At 42.3% G+C, this 22,634-nt stretch overlaps 1 protein-coding gene across 2 annotated transcripts in view; it reads left to right on the top strand.

Moving 5' to 3' along the window:
- The window catches only part of SNCB (synuclein beta), a 92,135-nt gene extending 70,358 nt beyond the window's left edge, over positions 1-21,777 (top strand). For both annotated transcript variants that reach the window (XM_075209140.1, XM_075209139.1), the window contains one exon: positions 21,363-21,777. In XM_075209140.1, the coding sequence (XP_075065241.1) occupies positions 21,363-21,395 (33 nt within the window). In that variant the 3' untranslated portion in view covers positions 21,396-21,777. The remainder of the gene's footprint in view (positions 1-21,362) is intronic.
- The last annotated feature ends 857 nt before the right edge of the window (positions 21,778-22,634 follow it).

The raw sequence follows: 22,634 nt of genomic DNA, 5'->3' as shown, positions 1-22,634 counted from the left end.
TTTTCCTAACATATGTGATTTTAGCTGTTCCCGGATACCACCCGTACCTGTCAATCATAATCCTGGTGTGATTTCTGCTCCTTAGTATGGAGAGCCACCCGGATTCCTCAAAATGTGAACTATGAAGACATTTTCCTTTGAAGCTCATATTTCTATATTACCTGTATAGGCCTTCAAAATGCTGCCTTGGGCTGCAAGGATGTCTAGCTGTGACCGGCCCCACAAAGCCTATTCATGAGTCCAAAAACTAACTTGTGTTAGGCTATATCTCACAGCAAGAGCTCTTTGATGCTGCCACAGGTGACACTTCCATCTTCTCACACTGCAATGTGCAAAGCCATCAAATACATTTACATCAGACTTTCTGTCTTCACATTTTATACTTTAGTAGCTGAACTTATCAATGGATTCATTTGATATAACATATTTACACTGAAGTTATGATTCATCCCTTATAAATAACTGTAAGTTCCCTATGTTCACGACGGACCTCATTCTCCTGAAACAGCCCCACATTCAACTAATAGACCCCATACCACCCTAGTTTAAATTGAAGGTCCCATTACCCCTACTTAAATTAATAGATTCACTGTTAAATTAAATAGCGAACCATTAAATTTAAAGCTCCCACCCAACATTATAAGATCCTCACCCTACCATTAAATTAATAGTTCACCCCTCCACCCGTATTACATTAAAAGATATAGCGTGCTACTGGAGCTAAAGCTTGCTTTCATCACACATGCTGTCAGTGGGGGAGAAGAAGTTGCCCCTATACTGCTTAAATTGCCCCTGTTGACAATATATCTACTTCACTCAAATGAATGAAGCAGTTCCTGAGCAGAAGCTCATCTGGAGCCACATACATTAATAATGGATATATGTACACAATGCAGTTAGGCACTCATTGACTTTGTTAGTCACTGTAATTAGATCTGAAGGTAGGTATGTATACATATATATATATATATATATATATATATATATACGTGTATATTGGAATTCAGTGGGTGAAGGTTAAGGTTTTAGGCTGATACCTTTGAATTTTGGATGTGAATGGAATAATGCCTCTAGCGTGTAGATTTTAAATGTGTTATTCAACTAAACATGGATCCTCATCTATTTCTAAAGATATTTGTTTTTATTGAATTTGGAATTAATTGTTGATAGCACTTGATTTAAGGCAGGAAATATCATTCAGTGAGACTAATTGGCGTTAAATCAATTTCATTTTAATACGATAAATAGCACACAATACATTAAATTTGTTCAATAAAACCAATTTTTAAAAGAGTGGGAAAAATAAAATTAATATTTTACCAGGATTGATAATACGTCATTACTTGTTCAGCAGCTAATAATTCTAACTCCCTTATTTGCTTTCAACACAGTAATACATAAAATTGTTGCTATCCCTGATTGCAATAAAATAAACATATAAACCAGTAAAACCATAAACTTTAGGAATTAGATAGACAAATAATAAATAAATAATGCATAAAATAGGTTCAATGAGGGCTTATAAATATTCCCAGCAACAATGTCCAAGATTAAGTTATAGTAACCAGCGTTTCAGAGAAACACAGCAGTACCATATGAACAGTGAAGAGTCCAGAGAGAATGGACAAAATCCTATCATAAAGATTGCAGCAAACAATGATTTTTCCAATGGTTTTGAGTCCTGTGAAGGGACAACTTGAACCTGGTCAGAGTGAGCGGTTTCCAGAGTGTGAAAGTTAAGTGTCATCTTACCTTGTTTGCTTTCCTGGAGCTGGACACTGTGGTGAGAGCAGAGTGCTCATCGGCACTTCCATGTGTTTAAAAGTATGTTCATCCATGCTACTACTACTCTGATCATTATTCTGTGAAATTCATCCCTGCAATCTGTGTTTAAAAGTATGTTATAGGAAACTGTTATCTGTTTAAACTTAGGTTGGCACAGTCTTTTATTGCTGCCTAATTTATGATAGGTATCTGGCCTCCTCTATCCTTTCCCACAAATGTTTTCTTTTCCTTTGATTAGCTGACCAATTAGCACATCTGTAGTGTATTCCTAAATTAGACTGACTACATCTTAGCTTCATTCTATGGGGAGACGTATGTGGGGTTAGACGTGTGTGATTTCTTCACTAAGTGGGATTTTCTCACAAAGTGGACGAAAATGCACAGTTGGACAAACATTGGACTACATTTGACTTGATTTTACTTCCAGCAATAAGCTACATCTGCCACAGCCTATTTCTGCATTACTTGTCTATTTATATGGAAGACTGGTAAGAGGTAATTCTTAAAATACCCTTGCTTTTTGCTTTTACCCCTTTTATCACAATGTTTCACAAATTGCTTTTCTTAGTCTCATTTCATGGCATGATCTTTAGGACTGTGTCATCTTTCACCCCTCCACCAACACACAAATTTGTTCATATTGCACCTGCATTACTCCACTCACCTCTATTTAACACCCATGAACTGTTATCCTATTTATTATCTCTAACAAGTACAGCCTCCACCTGTCGCCAGAAAATAAAAGGCCACACATCTTACAATCCCCTTGCCTATCTTTCGCTCACTCTGCTTCTATTAGCTGGTGATATATCGCCTAATCCAGGTCCCCCACACTCCTCACACACACATACATCTGAGCACTACCGTTCTATAGCAAACCTCAAACACATCACCTGTCTCCCCTCTCTTTCCAAGTCCTTTAAATGTGCCCTTTGGAATGCACGCTCTGTTTGTAACAAACTTACCTCCGTTCATGATCTCTTCCTCTCAAAAAACCTCAACCTTCTGGCAATAACAGAAACATGGCTCATGCAATCAGACACTGCCTCACCTGCAGCACTTTCACATGGTGGCCTCCATCTCACCCACACCTCCAGACCTGAAGGCAGACAAGGAGGTGGGGTTGGACTACTTCTCTCCCCACAGTGCACATACACAGTTCTACCAAATGTCCCATCACTCACGTTCACATCTTTTGAAGTACATGCTATTCGCATTTTTAATCCATTCTCCCTACGTGTTGCGGTGATCTATCGTCCCCCTGGAGCACACCAACAATTTATTGAGGATTTCTCTGCATGGCTCCCTCACTTCTTATCTTCAGACATCCCCACCATCATCATGGGTGACTTCAACATCCCCATTGATAACCCACCTTCCAAAGCTGCTTCCAAACTACTCTCTCTAACCTCCTCACTTGACCTCTCCCAGTGGATTGAATCATCTACTCATAAGGATGGCCACTGCCTTAATCTTGTTTTCTCTAGACTATGCTCAGTTTCTAATTTTATTAATACACCCTTCCCCCTCTCACCCCCACTGCTCTAACCTCTCTACTGTCTAACTCAACCAAGCCTCCTCATACTCGTAGAAATCTTAATTCTATTAATCTTCAACAATTTTCCACCTCTCTCCAACACCTCTCCCCTATCTCTACATTCTCATCCTCTGAGATGGCAGTACCTCATTTTCACCTAACCTTAGCAACGGCCCTTGATCAAGTGGCTCCGGCGACACTTCATACTACACGTCGACTTCGATGTCAACCGTGGCACACCAAAGCAACACGAAATCTTCAAAAACTGTCCTGTAAAGCAGAACGTGACTGGCGTAAATCTCGAAGCTCTAATGACTTCTTCACATATACTTCTGTCTACCACTCCTATCGAAATGCTCTGGACACTGCAAAACAAACATACTTCCAATCTCTTATCTATGCTCAGGCTTCTAACCCCAAACGCCTTTTCAATACATTTAATCATCTTCTCAATCCTCCCACCCCGAACCCTCCATCTACTATCAGTGCTCAGGATCTTGCTTCCTACTTCAAGGACAAGATTGATAAGATCAGACTAGAAATGGTATCCTCTTCCTCAACAAGCCATCAGCTCAATTCCTTCCCACCACCCTCTGACACCCTCTCTTCATTTGACCCCACAAATGAAGAGGAAATTTCTACGCTCTTCTTATCCTCCTACTCTACCTCCTGTCCTCTTGATCCTATTCCCTCGCAAATTGGTAGATCCCTGTCTTCTGTGCTCATTTCACCTCTAACTCAAATCTGTAATCTCTCACTCTCTACTGGCATCTTTCCATCACTATACAAGCATGCAGTGATTACTCCTATTCTAAAAAAACAAAACTCCGACCCAAACTCTCTCTCAAATTACCGTCCCATCTCTCAGCTCCCTTGCCCCTCCAAGCTTCTAGAGAGACTTGCCTACACTCGCCTCACACGCTTTCTTTCCGCAAACAACCTGTTGGATCCTCTTCAGTCTGGCTTTCGTTCTCAACACTCCACAGAGACTGCGCTGACCAAGGTTGTTAATGATCTGATCACTGCTAAGACTGAACGCCATTACTCTCTCCTAATTCTCCTGGATCTCTCGGCTGCATTTGACACCGTTGACCACTCTCTTCTCATACAAACGCTGCAATCCCTAGGTCTTCAAGACACAGTTCTATCCTGGTTCTCATCTTACCTCTCTAATCGCTCTTTCACTGTTAATTTCTCTGGAGCCACCTCTGCTCCGCTTCCCCTATCAGTTGGAGTACCACAAGGCTCGGTGCTAGGTCCTCTGCTGTTCTCTATCTATACCGCTTCTCTTGGAAATCTAATAAGTTCCTTTGGCTTTCAGTATCATCTCTATGCGGATGATACCCAAATCTATCTATCCTCTCCTGATATCTCGACATCTGTGTTGTCCCGTGTAACTGACTGTCTTTCTGCCATATCATCTTGGATGTCCTCTCGTCAACTCAAACTTAATCTTTCTAAAACAGAGTTAATAATATTCCCACCCGCCAACAAGAGCATACCTGACATTTCTATCTCTGTTGATAACATGACCATAAATCCCACCCCACAAGCTCGCTGCCTAGGTGTAATCCTTGATTCACGCCTATCCTTTGTTCCCCACATTGACTCTATATCTAAATCATGTTACATACATCTAAAGAACATTTCCAGAATCCGCACATATCTCACACAAGACACTGCTAAAACCTTAATTCATGCACTAATCATCTCCTGCATTGACTATTGCAATTCCCTCCTTACTGGTCTTCCCAAAAACAGACTCAAACCCCTAAAATCTATTTTGCATGCTTCGGCAAGACTGATTTTCCTTGCAAATAGCTATTCCTCTGTTGAATCACTCTGTATGTCTCTACACTGGCTGCCTGTCTTCTACCGAATCCAATATAAAATACTTTTACTAACCTACAAGGCCATCAACAAAGCTGCACCAACATACATCTCCTCTCTTGTCTCAAAATATCTCCCAACTCGGCAACTCCGTTCTGCAAAAGATCTGCGTCTCTCATCCACCCTCATTACATCCTCCCATTCCCGGTTACAGGACTTTTTTCGGGCTGCACCCACTCTATGGAACTCTCTCCCTCGCACAATAAGACTCTCCTCTGGTCTACAAACTTTCAAGCGTTCTCTGAAAACCTACCTATTCAGACAAGCTTATAATATTCCTCAACCACCATCTTAACCTCACTACCTTTAGCCTGTTACACAATTTCACAGAAGACAACTACCCCCGGACCAACATTGTTGTGTGACAGGATCATTTAGCTTATGAGTCACCTTACCTTTGCAGTCTGGCTGGGCCAAGATGCAAAATGTATGCTTAACCTCATGTGTCAATCTCCCATTGTCCCATAGATTGTAAGCTTGCGAGCAGGGCCTTCTCACCTCTTTGTCTGTTTTACCCAGTTTGTTTATTAGTTTATTATGTTTGTCCCCAATTGTAAAGCGCTACGGAATATGTTGGCGCTATATAAATAAATGATGATGATGATGATGTATGGAAACCGCAATGCACATGCCCCGGGTGCCCCCCCTTAATCTGGCTCTGGTGGGGGGGGGGCACGGCACAGGTCGTAAGGTAACTGGTTCCTGGGGAGGAGCCAGCCACCAGGAAGTCAGTCAGTGTTCGGGCCGGCCACTAATAGGCTAGGGCCGGCACCATTAGCTCGGGCGCATAGACTGTCAGATAGAATATAACAGGTAGATATTAATGCCCAATCTGCCGGTCCCTGCATCTACCCATCAGCCCTTCTTGCATTCACCAGAACTGCCAGATGGCCAGCCTGGCCTTGGCTAGGAGGTACACTGAAACATACACTAAGAGATGTGCACATAAAAAATAATTAAGGCACCTGCACAGACATGGATAGCCAGGGTCAGACATGCAGGCTGAGGTCATACAGGAAGGACACAGCAACTAATAGTGTATTACACAATGATAGTTCACACTTTCCACCTGTCGTGAAAAACATCCCTAAGGGAGAACTCCTTCGATTAAAAAGAAATTGCTCTAATCCTGAGAATTTCATCAAACGTGTGGAAGAACTGAATACTAGATTGTTGCAGCGTGGATATAGTAGGAGATCCATTAAAAAAGCCAGTTCTTCAGTAAGATTAACTGATCGGGCAGATCTCATATATCCAAAAAAGAAGACAGTACCTGACAATAAAATCCGTTTTGTAGGAGACTTTTGTCAACAATGGAAACAAATCCAGATGATTATACAACAACATTGGCCCATCTTAATGTCAGATGAACAATTAGCGAAGTATCTAGGTGAAAAAGCCAACTTTAGTTGGAGGCGAGCACCAAATTTAGGAGACAGACTTGTGCAAAGTCATTTTATTTCCAAGAAACGAACGATAAACACAAAAGGATCGTACAAGTGTGGATCATGCAAAGCATGCTCAGTAATGGTCAAAACTACACAGATATATGACAGATATGGTTCCAAACATAACATCAATAGCTTTATTAACTGCAATACTAAAGAAGTCATATATATATTGAAATGTCCTTGTGACAAGATATATGTAGGAATGACCAGCCGACCACTAAAACAGCGAATCCTAGAACACATAGGAAATATTAGAAACGCTCATCTGGATAAACAACGTCTTAAACCGCTTACCACGGTGGCACAACATTTCCTACAAGTCCACGGAGGAAATACTGAACAACTAAGTGCCTTTGGAATAGAAAAAATATCGATAGGGATAAGAAGAGGTGATGTTATGAAGGAATTACTCAGAAAAGAAAGCAGATGGATTTTTTTATTACATTCTCTTATGCCACATGGATTGTATGAGAATATAAATTACGTTAGTTTTTTGTAAAAACCAATGAGATTCTTCTAATATGAAAATATTTGAATAATAATAATAAAATATTTTTTTTATGTATGGATTCCATTCTGATAGGAATGAGAACCATCTTCTTATTATTCAATAATTTTGTTTTTTGAAATGCTAAATACTCTGTAATGGATATATACCATTTTAATTACTGGGCATACATCGTATTAATAATGACAACTGCATATTAATAAGCTAACAATATACTCTTTTAATATATGTGTCAAAAGAAGATTCTGTGTATACTTTATATATACACTAAATTTGTAAGGTTCACGGTATTTATACTCTGCTAATACGTCATAACACCCTGTGAGGTGTTGACGATTAAACACTTTTTCACACTATTTTTATTTTTTACACATAACAAAAAACTCCCACTCTCCCCCTTGTTTTATGGTTATTTATATGATAATCACTCCAATATAATCTGACCAAAAAGGACACCAATAGAACAAGATTTGATGGTTTCACTTTTATTAAAGTATTTAACACTTCTTTGGGTCTACTTTTTTATTATTTTTTATTTATTATATTTTTTTTATTTATATCACTTGAACAAAAAGTTCAAGTTATAATAATATACATTAATAAATATTAGAAAACAATAAAAAATAATTTAAATAATATATTAAAGATAGAAATATGAAACACTAGAAAACAAAAAATAAAAATTGAACAAAAAAAAAATAAATCTCACAAATAAATACATTTATACTTACCACTTTTTTATTAGACATTTGTTATACTTACCATGTATATATATTTTTTTGTCACTTGTCACTCCATCTCTATCACAGAGACGTATGTTATTTTTCACTTTGTCCATTCACCACACGTTTTGTTTTGTTTGTTCTTCATTTGAATATTTATATACTTATTTTGCTTTTTCCTTTGCACCCCTCACAATATATATTCTTTAACAGTATACACGTTAGCACTTTTATCTTGAAGATTGATAGAGTATGACAATAATCAACCAAAAATCGCCACTTACATCTTGTATGATTTTCTGCTTTCTTGACTAATACTTGCTGAATCATAGATAAACATAAAGAAAAGAGTACTATCCCTTCAGAATAACAAAGTCGTTTCATGCTAAAGACTTAGGCATGATTGGCCACTACGAGTATCAATCACTGAAAATGCACGACTATTGGTTATTCAGAGTATAATAGACCCAGCCCTACCCTAGACGAGTAATTCCCCATGACTAAACCTGTGCGGCGAAATGTACGTCGGGTCACGTGTGACGTATGACATCACATACCCGGAAGTGAGCAGCCGGTTAGCGGTGTTCAGCCGCGACTGTACCACGCTTCATAGCAGTTCTCCTATGTTATCAGTTATATTATACAGACGATTCAATATAGATTAAGAAAATGGGAAATTTAGAGTAGTTTTCTATGAGAAGATTTAACGCTAAGTACTGGTGCATGATAATAGAAGTGCAGTACCCGGATGGGAGTTCTGCTGCCTAATAATACTATTACAAGTGAGACTTTTCAGGGCAGTTTTTCTGAATCATTGATATTATTGAGATTCATTGTGTTCGAAGAGAATTATTTGTAACACTGACTGGCCTCTCATCATGCACCACATCATTGTCATATAGAATCTGCGTGTGCTTGATATTATTAGGCTAACAGCTAGCCAATAAGTACAATGTAAACAGGCTTTATGGCCAAAGGATATTTTTCTTTCCCATTACTAAACTACCTGACATTCTAATGATCTCATAACTGATGGCATATACGATTATAAGGACTGAAATAGCCCCAATTTTGGAAGTGGGTGCAGTATAATTATGTGACACAACGTATCGATGAATATGTGAAATAAAGAAACCTTTCTTGTTTACCCTAAATAAAGTGATATAGTGACCACATCTACGGATATTTCTCCTACATAGTAACAATACTAGTTACTATAACAATCTATTAACCGGCCTCCCGGAAGGGTTTTTTATTTTATTTTACTTTTTATTCTTGTCACTTTTTTCTTATTCTTTATCACTTATCTTTATTTTAAATAAATGGGACCGGCAGATTGGGCATTAATAATAAATATTCTACTGATACCTGGTTAACTTATTTTAAAGATATCTCTTAATAAAGTTTGTTCTTTTATATCTCCTAAAAGACTGGAGTGCCTCATTACCCAACTCTTTTCAGGTGATTCTTTTCACCATTTGTATCATAGTCAGGACAGGCAGCAAGCAAAACTGGGATGCTTCAAACAATGTTTAGGGTAGGCGGCAATCCAAGGAATGGTATGGGTCCAGGCAATGGTCAGGGAAGATGGCTATCCAAAACAAGGTTTAGGCTAAGGTCAGGGCAGGTGGCTATACAAAACAAGGTCTAGTTCAAAGATCAAACAATCCGGGAACAGTAATCAGCAACTCATAGGCAATATAAACTACACCTATAACAAGCAATGAGACAAACAGCTGCCTGCACTAATATAAGTGTAGGTAGCCAATGAGGGTGCCCCAATGCAGCCAATCCCCCAAAACCAGAAGGCTGAGAGCGATCACACCATCACAAAACAAACAACCTTCTTGGCAGCATCACTAGAAATCAAAAGGTTGGTGGGGAGGAGCAATATATTGTAGTGATTTGCGCCTGCACATTCTGCGGCTGGCATGCATGTAATGATCTGTGGAAGACAGGCCAGTGTAGCATTTATATTGTTTACGTTTAAGAACACTTCTTTGTGGGAGACACGTTTGATAACCTGTATTTGAAAATGTAATGCGGAAATTAAAGCATCAAAATAAACTCCTGTGGCTGACCCCCTAAATCGCCCACTCCTATTTTCATACATCACAGGCAGAAAACACACACATATAACATTCTACTTGACCCCAACCATTTCTTCTTCTATATCTGTCTTTCCCAGAGTGGAGGCTCTTTCCCCTTTTCATTGTGTGCCCATCTGTATATCCTGTTATTCTCCCCAAAGCATCCTTTCTATCCCTTGTCTGTTTCTCCATTTCTGTCCTACTTGCCTCATTCCTGGCCCAATGTCACACGTCTACTCTCTTATTTACACTATACATCTTTTGTTCTCTTGCATTGTGTCTGGCCTCCCTCTTCTCTCCCATGTGTCATTTGTCCCACTGCACCATGTCTGGTCCCCTTTTCTCCTCAAGTATCATCTGTCTCATTTATGCCCCTCCCACTTGTCTTCCCTACTTGGCCGGCCCTCTGCCTGATGTTTGACTACTCTGGGTACCTATGTGACCTGAAATTTGCTCAGGTATAAAACCCAACTCATGTTTACTTCTAGTTCCCAGATAATGTAAAACAGTTGTAGAACCCACCTTGTCCAGGTAAGGAGGCAGAAAAACACAGGTAGAAGACATAACAAAATTAACCCATGTGTGTTGAGAAATATCGAATGTAAGCTCCACTGGGGCAAGCACTGATGCGAATGATTAAATATTATCTGTAAAGCACTCCATAATATGTAGGCGCTATATAAGTAGTAATACGACTGCCATCAAATAAATAAATAACTATGCTTAGAGTATTTAAAAGATTTGATGAAAAACACAAAACAAGCCAGAAAGATAAAACAAAACATTTACTAAAAATTACAAGAAGGCATATTTAATCCTAGATAGACATTTCACCATAGCAACTGCCAAAGCGTTTTACTACTTAATCCCAAAACACTTTCATTGCAGAAATCAGATTTGAATTACTTGTAATTGTTCCTTTAAGGCAAAATTGTTTTACGTAGCATTAGGAAGGCTAGAGTAATTTAATTATAAGTGGAACATTTCACCCGAGCTGTGGCGATTGTTTAAGTATGATTAAATGAGTTCAATAATTAATCACTTCCAGGTGCAGAAACTTATGTCTGCCAATAAACCCCATAGAAAAGCTGAAATTATTAATACAACTTCAATACAATTTGCAAGTATAATGTACTCTAATGGCTGTAGTCCTGGAAATAACCCTTTCACCGCTGATGGATGCATGTATGCATAGTTTTATGAAGACTGTAGTAAAATAATGTACTTCTTATGAAGGCAGTACCTGTAAATTCAGGAGCTAGATGTGTTTGTGATACATGCATGCTGTCTAGATAAAGCATTCTCACACTAGCTTTATGATTATCACAAATCTGTATTTTTATGAAAAAGTACATTTCTTGAACATATTCACAGGCCATACAAAAAACCATCAGTTACAACAATTCATGTCTCAAGTTGAGCAAATCGATCCTGGGGGGGTAGATTTACAGTCGGTGGTTTGGACATCAGGATAATGCGTTTGAGGGGAGGGGGATAGGGAAACATGGGGTTTTAGTACAGAGATCAGAGGCGAACACAGGATTTAGAAGGGGGGGGTTTCCGCCCCCCCCGGGAAAAAAAAAATAGAGCGAGAGAGAACACAGCAGCTCCATTTCAGCGAGTCTGAATTCTACAGCAGCCGCGGCGCTGTCAAGAAGCATCCGCGGCAGTGCTGTATTATACTACAATACAGCTCTGCCGCGGACGCTTCTTTGACAGCGCCGCGGCTGCTGTGGAGTACCATTGGTTCCCGGAGGGGAGGGGTTTCTGGGGAACCAGAAACCCCCTCCTGCGTGCGCCACTGGGGATGAGTAGACAAGCAAGGGTCGCGGTGATATGAAAAAGGGTAGGTGCGTCTATGCTAGAACATCAGAGAAGGAGAAATCCTTATGGGTCAAAGTGCCCAGTCTGCTTATTTCAGATACCAGAGAAATGCTCTGGTACGATTACGCATTATGCTTGTAATGTGTTCGTTTATAAATTTGCAGGTATTGGGGGATCAGCCTTTTTCCAATTTAATGCTATCAGGCATCTAGCTGCTGTGAGTTTCAATGTATGTGTCACGGGCACTAGGAGTCTTTACCCAGGGATCACCAGATGGTAGGCTTACCAGAGCAATGTAGATGGTAATAGAGTACTCTGGTAGCTGGGTGATCACGGAACACGAAATGATGGCCGATGAGATGCTCAGGAAAGTCTATGACTAGCAACACTGGTAATAATACACAAGGAACTGTATGGACAAGGACACGTGGAGGTAGTCAGTGGTCTGCGATAGCAAGTTGTACCACTGCTATAGTGAGGAGGAATGTCCAACAGAAACAAGGAGGTGATGAAAGTCAGCGGTCTGCGGGTAGCAAGTTGCACCGCTGTCTGAGTGAAGGAATGGAATCCAAGTGGAGGTATCCAGGTAGTCAGTGGTCTGCGGTAGCAAGTTGTACCACTGCTATGTGAGAGGATGATGGAACAGGTGATACCGGAAACAGGGATCAGTGGTCTGACATCAGCAAGTTGTACCACTGAATATATATGTGAGGAGGTGCACAGGGGAAGACTGCAACACAGGATATACACAGGCACCTTATACACGATCCACAGTAATATGCACAATATAGATATATATATAGATATAAATGACTGAGCAGGTCTGCAATCTAGAAAGTCTCTTGAAGTAGTCCAGCACAATGATAACACAGTCAATGATGGCAATAGACTCAGCGGATAGCAGACTCCAGAGAGAACCAAACACAGTCCAGCAAGATATGCAATACACAGCACAGTCAATGAGAAGTATGCATACCGTGGTTCAGCAGTAGCAGTCAGATGGGATTGCAGCGGTACCTGAGCGGCTAGAGGCCGACTGGATAGGAAGTCCCTGGATAGGTGAGGCAGCGGTCTAGCAGGTGCAGCGCACAGGTGAGTAGACCAACAGGGACACGAATCCACAGGAGTCAGCAACACGTGGAACTGGACTCATAGGGGACCCAGGAGAATGGAGATGATCCAGCAGAGGGTAGTAGATGAGATACAAATCCAATGCTGACAGGAGGGTAGAGACCAGTGGAACACGTGAAGGCGTGGAGAGTGGATCAGCAGGAGATGGACGATAGCGCTGACCACAGCAGCAGGACTCAGCGGCACACGGAGGTAACCAGTAGCAACCACAGGAACCAACAGCGATAGGAAACAGGAGTGCAGCGCAGGGCAGGAGCTGTTGATCACGAAGTGTAGCAGATGGTAATGAAAGCGGCAGTCTCGAGGAAGCCACAGCAAAGATGAGATGAGACTGTAGTGCACGGAGGCAGCGGATAGTAATCAGCTGGCAGTCACGATGTTGAACACAGGCGAGTTGCAAGCAGGAGACTGTAGTGCACGGAGGCAGCGGATAGTAGTCAGCTGGCAGTCACGATGATGAACACAGGCGAGTTGCAAGCAGGAGACTGTAGTGCACGGAGGCAGCGGATAGTAGTCAGCTGGCAGTCACGATGATGAACACAGGCGAGTTGCAAGCAGGAGACTGTAGTGCACGGAGGCAGCGGATAGTAGTCAGCTGGCAGTCACGATGATGAACACAGGCGAGTTGCAAGCAGGAGACTGTAGTGCACGGAGGCAGCGGATAGGAATCAGCAAACAGACTTGATGAGAAGCAGGTGAGTGAAGTAAAAGCTGGAGTGCACGGAGGCAGCGGATAGCAATGAGCAAACAGTCACATTGATATAAAATAACGTTGAAGTGGTTTAGAAGACTGTAGTGCACGGAGGCAGCGGATAGGAATCAGCAACAGTCCCAAAGATATACAATAGCGATGAAGTGGTATAGAAGACTGTAGTGCACGGAGGCAGCGGATAGGAATCAGCAAACAGTCATGATGATACAGTTGATGGTAGGAGTGGTATGGGAACCACAGTAGTAGAAGTGGTTTGGAAACCACAGGAATAGAAGTGGCTTGGAAACCACAGGAATCAGCAGCGCTGAATACACGAGGAATACAGGAACACCTTCAGAGACTCATGAGGAATGAGACTCCAAGATCAGGCAACGTGGTGTTGACCACAGGTGCTTAATATAGGGAGTGTTGCCTGATCTGCCAATTGAGTTAAAGGGGTATACACTGAAGTATAGAAAAGGGCTGCGCATGCGCAGACCCTCAGGATGGTGGACGGCCACGGTTCCTAAATGTCCGGGAAGAGGCACTCACGGTCCGGTGAGTGACAGTACCCCCCCTTTTAAAGGTGGGCACAGAACGCCTGGAACCGGGCTTGTCCGGATTTTTGGAGTAAAACTTCTTCAAAAGGGCAGGAGCATAAAGATCTTCAGCTTTGATCCAAGAGCGCTCCTCAGGACCAAAGCCCTTCCAATGGACGAGGAAGTGGAGGACTCCTCGCGAAATTTTTGCATCTAGTACCTCGGTAATCTCAAAATCCTCCTCCTGATGAACTTGAACTGGCTGCGGAGCTGAGGGAGGAGTTGAAAAACGGTTGATAATAAGAGGTTTGAGCAAAGATACATGGAAGGCATTAGAAATCCGAAGACTCTTAGGAAGAAGGAGTTTCACACATACTGGATTGATAACTTGAATGATCCTATATGGACCAATAAAACGAGGGGCGAATTTCATGGATGGAACCTTCAAACGAATATTTTTAGTGGATAACCAGACACGATCTCCAATTTTTAGTGGTGGAATAGCCCGCCTCTTCCTATCTGCGAAAGATTTATATTTGATAGATGTCTTCTTTAACCAGGTTTTGACCTGAGACCAGATATTTTTAAAGGTCTGACAAACAGTTTCCACCGCAGGAACTTGGGTGGGCGGGAGGGCAGGAAATTCCGGAAAAGACGGATGGTGACCGTGAACCACCAGCACTTGACTTTTTGAAGATGACTCCTGAGATCCATCTTCAACGTCCGATGACGTCATGAACGCCCGATGAGGAGGAAGGCGTTCAGACTGAACTTTATCACACAGATCCGTAGATGAAGGATCTTGTGGAGGAGGACCTGGTGGAATAGACGAATGCTGTCTTTTGAATGAAACCACTTGGGAGAGACAACGATGATGACATTCAGTTCCCCAAGATGTAACTCGAGGAGTGCGCCAGTCAATCTGGGGAGAGTGACACTGAAGCCATGGAAGGCCTAAGACAATCGGACTTGTCGTAACAGGAAGGATCAAAAACGATATTTCTTCATGATGCAGGGCACCAATCTGAAGGGTTACTGGAGACGTACTCTGGGTGATGAGACCGTTGATGAGACGTGATCCATCTATAGCCGTCACAGTAATGGGTGTTTTTAAGGTAATCACTGGTAGAGACCATTGATTTACTAATGATTTGGAAATAAAATTTCCTGCTGCTCCGGAATCAATCAATGCCTGTGACTCAAAGGTTTTGGTAGCACAGGAAATCGTAACGTCAAAGGCGCAGACTTTAGATTTCATGGAAGATGGAGAGGACTCCAGGAACCCTAACCTTATCTCCCCAGTATTGGTTAGAGCCCGGCATCTCCTGGGACAAGAATTGAGCATATGCGTAGAATCGGCACAATAGATACAAAGTCTATTCTTTATTCTTCGGTCCCTCTCCTCTAAAGTTAATTTGGAGCGACCTATCTCCATGGGTATCACCGGAGATGAAGCTGGGTGAAATTGAGGATTTGAGAGAGGAGGTGTTTTAACCGAAGTTGTTTTCTCAGGTTCTCTTTCACGAAACCTCAGGTCTACCCGATGGCAAAGAGAGATCAAATCTTCTAAAGAGGAGGGTAGTTCTTGTGAAGTCAGTGCGTTTTTAATTTTATCGGAAAGCCCCTGCCAGAAGGCGGCAACTAGTGCTTCAGTGTTCCACTGAAGTTCAGAGGCTAAGATCCTAAATCGAATGACGTACTGAGCCACAGTGCGAGATCCTTGGCGAAGACGGAGAATGCTGGATGCAGCGGAAATGACACGACCTGGTTCATCGAATACACTTCGGAACGTGGAAATAAACTCGGCACTATCCTGTAACAATGGATCGTTTCTTTCCCACAGAGGGGAAGCCCATGCGAGAGCTTGTCCAGAAAACAATGAAATAAGATAGGCCACTCTGGAACGATGGGTAGAAAAATTTTGAGGTTGGAGCTCAAAATGAACTGAGCATTGAGTAAGAAAACCCCTACAAGTTTTGGGGTCTCCATCGTATTTTGACGGAGTAGGCAGGTGAAGCGTGGAAGCTGTAAACACCTGGGATGGCACTGGGGAAACGGAGGAAGGCACAGGAGCATCAACAGTAGTTGTGGCATCTTGTACAGACGGTCTTTGGGAGGCTAAGGCCTGGTAACACCGCAGTAAATGCCGTTGGCGAACTTCCTGTTGCTCAATACGAGTAACCAGATGCCGCAGCATCTCTTTGGCTGTAGGTTCCGTATCTGGGTCTGTCATGGCCTGATCTTACTGTCACGGGCACTAGGAGTCTTTACCCAGGGATCACCAGATGGTAGGCTTACCAGAGCAATGTAGATGGTAATAGAGTACTCTGGTAGCTGGGTGATCACGGAACACGAAATGATGGCCGATGAGATGCTCAGGAAAGTCTATGACTAGCAACACTGGTAATAATACACAAGGAACTGTATGGACAAGGACACGTGGAGGTAGTCAGTGGTCTGCGATAGCAAGTTGTACCACTGCTATAGTGAGGAGGAATGTCCAACAGAAACAAGGAGGTGATGAGAGTCAGCGGTCTGCGGGTAGCAAGTTGCACCGCTGTCTGAGTGAAGGAATGGAATCCAAGTGGAGGTATCCAGGTAGTCAGTGGTCTGCGGTAGCAAGTTGTACCACTGCTATGTGAGAGGATGATGGAACAGGTGATACCGGAAACAGGGATCAGTGGTCTGACATCAGCAAGTTGTACCACTGAATATATATGTGAGGAGGTGCACAGGGGAAGACTGCAACACAGGATATACACAGGCACCTTATACACGATCCACAGTAATATGCACAATATAGATATATATATAGATATAAATGACTGAGCAGGTCTGCAATCTAGAAAGTCTCTTGAAGTAGTCCAGCACAATGATAACACAGTCAATGATGGCAATAGACTCAGCGGATAGCAGACTCCAGAGAGAACCAAACACAGTCCAGCAAGATATGCAATACACAGCACAGTCAATGAGAAGTATGCATACCGTGGTTCAGCAGTAGCAGTCAGATGGGATTGCAGCGGTACCTGAGCGGCTAGAGGCCGACTGGATAGGAAGTCCCTGGATAGGTGAGGCAGCGGTCTAGCAGGTGCAGCGCACAGGTGAGTAGACCAACAGGGACACGAATCCACAGGAGTCAGCAACACGTGGAACTGGACTCATAGGGGACCCAGGAGAATGGAGATGATCCAGCAGAGGGTAGTAGATGAGATACAAATCCAATGCTGACAGGAGGGTAGAGACCAGTGGAACACGTGAAGGCGTGGAGAGTGGATCAGCAGGAGATGGACGATAGCGCTGACCACAGCAGCAGGACTCAGCGGCACACGGAGGTAACCAGTAGCAACCACAGGAACCAACAGCGATAGGAAACAGGAGTGCAGCGCAGGGCAGGAGCTGTTGATCACGAAGTGTAGCAGATGGTAATGAAAGCGGCAGTCTCGAGGAAGCCACAGCAAAGATGAGATGAGACTGTAGTGCACGGAGGCAGCGGATAGTAATCAGCTGGCAGTCACGATGTTGAACACAGGCGAGTTGCAAGCAGGAGACTGTAGTGCACGGAGGCAGCGGATAGTAGTCAGCTGGCAGTCACGATGATGAACACAGGCGAGTTGCAAGCAGGAGACTGTAGTGCACGGAGGCAGCGGATAGTAGTCAGCTGGCAGTCACGATGATGAACACAGGCGAGTTGCAAGCAGGAGACTGTAGTGCACGGAGGCAGCGGATAGTAGTCAGCTGGCAGTCACGATGATGAACACAGGCGAGTTGCAAGCAGGAGACTGTAGTGCACGGAGGCAGCGGATAGGAATCAGCAAACAGACTTGATGAGAAGCAGGTGAGTGAAGTAAAAGCTGGAGTGCACGGAGGCAGCGGATAGCAATGAGCAAACAGTCACATTGATATAAAATAACGTTGAAGTGGTTTAGAAGACTGTAGTGCACGGAGGCAGCGGATAGGAATCAGCAACAGTCCCAAAGATATACAATAGCGATGAAGTGGTATAGAAGACTGTAGTGCACGGAGGCAGCGGATAGGAATCAGCAAACAGTCATGATGATACAGTTGATGGTAGGAGTGGTATGGGAACCACAGTAGTAGAAGTGGTTTGGAAACCACAGGAATAGAAGTGGCTTGGAAACCACAGGAATCAGCAGCGCTGAATACACGAGGAATACAGGAACACCTTCAGAGACTCATGAGGAATGAGACTCCAAGATCAGGCAACGTGGTGTTGACCACAGGTGCTTAATATAGGGAGTGTTGCCTGATCTGCCAATTGAGTTAAAGGGGTATACACTGAAGTATAGAAAAGGGCTGCGCATGCGCAGACCCTCAGGATGGTGGACGGCCACGGTTCCTAAATGTCCGGGAAGAGGCACTCACGGTCCGGTGAGTGACAGTATGCTTTAGGACATCTGGTGCTAGTCCAGGGAACATATAATAGGAGAAGTTCAGTGGAAGCTGTACTTGGGTAAATGCATTAATTAGGCTTCGGACTTGCCAGAAGTTCTGTATCTTAGGACATCTCCGTCATATCTGGGAGAGAGTGCTCTGAGCACCACAGTTCAGCTAACATAGTTTTGAGGAGTACCTTTTTGCTTTAATATTTTCTTAGATTTCAGATTTCGAATTCTGTAGAAGCTAAATTTCAATGACTGTATGCAGAGCATATGGAGTCCGTACCATGCCGTGTCACTTTACATCATTGTGCCTATGTCACTGGATTTCTAACCCCCAACGCAGAACACACGGACATGGTTAGAGGGATGTAGTGGTATTCAGGATTGATCCTATATGCATCGCAGCACACAGAATAGCTGGATTTCAGTTGGAAAGAATTCGCGAGTAAACAAGTTTTTATGATTGTCCAATATATTTGCATGAATGTCCTAAGAATAAGCCTAGTGCCTGTTAATATTCCTTTCAAAATCCATAGGATTGTTATTGGGCATTTTAGTAAATGCGTTTGAAAGATGACTGCTATCAGCCTGGCAGATTCCAATGCAAGTTGCCAGCCACTCCACCCGAGTGTTTAGCAGTCATGTCTCATCCAATTTAACCTGAGATGTGCATGGCCAAATTAGACAGCCATCCTGATACTCCCTCAGGCCAAGTGGTAGGATCAGCTCATACTAGATTCGAACACACTCTACAACTTTTTACCAAACTTAAAAAAATGATAGAGGATTTATTTATGAAAAATGTCCAAGGTCTAAGAAATGTAAATGTTTATTCTCCTCTAAACGTGGGCACATCCTATAATAGAACTGTAGCTGTGATTTGTTTAATATGGTCTCTTGGACACAGTCAGGTCTAGGAGTGCTGGATACTGTGCCGAGTATGGTTGTGAGAGAACATGATTCACCTGCTTACACCGATATGACATATAGAGCATTTGCCACTAGTCCTCTACACTATGTAGCTACTATAATATTGTTAGTAACTGCTGAAGATGACATATGATTCTGGTGCCAGGCAACAAGGCACTCAAGCAGTTGTGATCTGTGAAAATAAGCGAGTCCCAATGCATCAACACTCAGAGGAGACATGTTCAGCCAAGACACATCTATAAATAGGGGAACCCGCTGTGTTATTTCATTACCTGTCTCTCCCTCTGGTGGATAGTGATGAAAACTCACACACTGCAAAACTCATTTGCAGCCATTGCTTTTTTTTATTTATCATTATGATTCCTCTAGTGGCCTCCAACAAATCCCTAATTACTTATTTCAGATCCACCCAGCAGACACATTGGTACATTACAGTTGAAAGATTTGGTTTTCAAAGTGCTTCTTGCATTAGATTAATCACAACAGACAGGGAACATTAAATGTTACATTACAACATTATGACTGAGATGTCTCAGTGCAGAAACATTGGGACTGAGTCATTAAGGAGAGCAAAGCAAGAAGAAAAAGTAACTTTGCACCTTTAGCAAAACCATGTTGCATTGGAGGGGAGATAAATTTAAAATGTGGGGACAAATTTATAGTTGGGGTAGGGCATGTCCCAAATCAACTTTAAATTTCAGTGCAAAAATAAAGCCATTAAGTATTTGTGTGTTACATGAAAAAGCAGCCAGTATTAACTTGTATGCAAATTAAAAAACTAATTTGCACCCTTTGCATTGTAACATGGTTTGTCCAGGATCAAATTTACTCCTTTTTTTGCCTTGCTCTCCTTAATGACTCAGGCCCATTGAGTGCACAAACACTTCCACTGGTACTAGTTAGTCTGTGTGAGGAGTAAGATCAGAGATTTTTTAGGACTCAGGATAGTTTTAGAGCTTGACCCTGTTTTATGGTTACATTTTGATTAGGGCTTGTGCAAAGTCTAGTGCTGGAGATTTAAGCCATATATATCAAGTAAGTTTAAAAAGGTAGTAGTTTGAGCTCTGACAGGGCCTAGGCCTGCCTGTGTAGTGGGAGGAGCAACCAACCTTTTGTGGCCATGCCCTTTTCAGGGGCCATAGAAGGGTCCCCAGGCAGTTGCCATACTGGGGCCCGGAATTTCTGTTGGCGGCTCTGCAGGTGGACATGACTACTATTGTTGCAAGATGTGGTTAGTGTTTCAGTGGCTCATCCTGATGCCGACGTGTAAATGTTTTTTTTTAATCTTATCAATTGAGGGATATGAATTTAAAACAATGAGTAGATTCCTTTAAACTGTAACTTCCTTGGATTATCCTCTGAGGCAGTGTTTCCCAACTAAGGGACCCCTAACAGTGCAGGTTTTCCATATCTCTTTGCTGGAGCACAGGTGTATTCATTACTAACTGACACATTTTGAAAGATCCACAGGTGGTACTAATTATTTCACTTGTGACCTGAAAAACCTGCACACCGCTGGGGGGCCATGAGGACTGCAGTTGGGAAACACTGGCCTAAGGAATCTATGTACCAAGGCAAATATGGAACAATCAGAGAACTAGGGCATGCATTCATGGTAATAATATTAATCGTTACCAAATGATGTGTGCGATACACTCTCCTCTCCACACCAGACTCTTCAGTTACCATTGAGGTGGCTCTGATTCTGAGCAGCGCTGTGTTGTATGTAATAACTAAATATTATATATGGCGCTGCCCTGCTCAAAAACAGACGCGCTAAAGCAGTGCTCTACATTATGTACAAAGTTCTTATTTTACACCTGCTAAGTTGTCACTAACTTGCTTGTTCTTTTTTCTACAGGATGATTACCAGGAATATGAACCAGAAGCATAACATCCCTACTCTCTGGACCCAGCCACCAGCAGCATCAGCACAAAGATAGCTATAATAAAGATAATAATAAAATCCCCTTTTCCCGTGCCCTGTCCTTCCCCAAGAGGAGCGTGAAATCCACCCCTTCTCTTCCCCCAAAAAATGAGCTCTTCCTTTTCTCCACCTTCAGAGAGCCTCATGTGAAGTGATTTTATGTATGGTAACCCCTTAGCGTTGAGTCATAGTCCAAACAAAACTGGTGTTTAAAATTTAAAAAAGCCCTTTGTAATGTATGAACCCATGAAAGCATTGTACTTGTCTTTGCAGTCCTAGTGCCCCCGGGAAATTATATCTGTTTCCCTCCCAGAAAATAATTTCCGGGGGTTTTTAGTGAATTTTGTCTCATAATTCATTTTATTTTGTTCTAGTGTGTAAGTTTGTTCTGTGGCAGAGGGGCCTGCAACCACTGCAACTAAATAAGCTGATATTTTTTTGCGTCTACCTACATAACTAAAGCATGTTTTAACTTTTTATAAAGAGATGGTGGAAAACACCGACAAATGTTTTTTTTTTAAATTAACTAAGTGGCTGCCATCAATTTCTGCAACTCTGCACTTCTTTGGTAGTCACGGAGTTAAGGGAAAAACACAAAAAAAAAAATGTAGATGTGGATGACTGACCTTTGACATAGTTTATTCAGTGTTCTAATGTGATATTTATTTTGCTGTTGTTTTTTATACATATATACACACATTACGAATATATAAATGGTTTAACTTATTTGTGACTGTTCTGTAAAGCAGATAAAAATCTGTGAGAATCCATGCAGAATCTTTTCAATGTCCTTGTGTTCCAAATAATTTTGCAAAAGGAATAAAAAAAAAACCAAATCAATAAAAAGTGGCTTATTGTTTTGTTTATGTAACATGAGCAGCGCTGTATGTGGTCCAGGGGAGGGCTGGCAAACTTTAGCCATGGGGTAAGACTCGACTCAGCAGCCTATTAGAAGCATTTTAAAGGGAAAAAATGCAGCTGGCCCAGTGACCCAGTCCATGGTAGCCCACTATGGGATTAGCCCTGGGGGCAGTTGCCCCTCAGCCCAGCCTGCCCTTGATGTGGTCTCTGATGGTGGTTTAGACTACACATTGTCATCTTTATAAAAATGAACTGTATGTTTGAACAAGGCAAGATCAACATTGAGATCAACATTGAGGCTCATTAAGTGTCTGGCATATTGTGTGCTGGATTCCATGGCATGTG

The sequence above is a fragment of the Mixophyes fleayi genome, chromosome 4 (genome assembly GCF_038048845.1).
Source record: "Mixophyes fleayi isolate aMixFle1 chromosome 4, aMixFle1.hap1, whole genome shotgun sequence".
Classification (NCBI taxonomy): Eukaryota; Metazoa; Chordata; class Amphibia; order Anura; family Limnodynastidae; genus Mixophyes; species Mixophyes fleayi.
The sequence above is the reverse complement of the archived record's forward strand: the minus strand, read 5'-3'. Positions and strand labels throughout refer to the sequence as shown.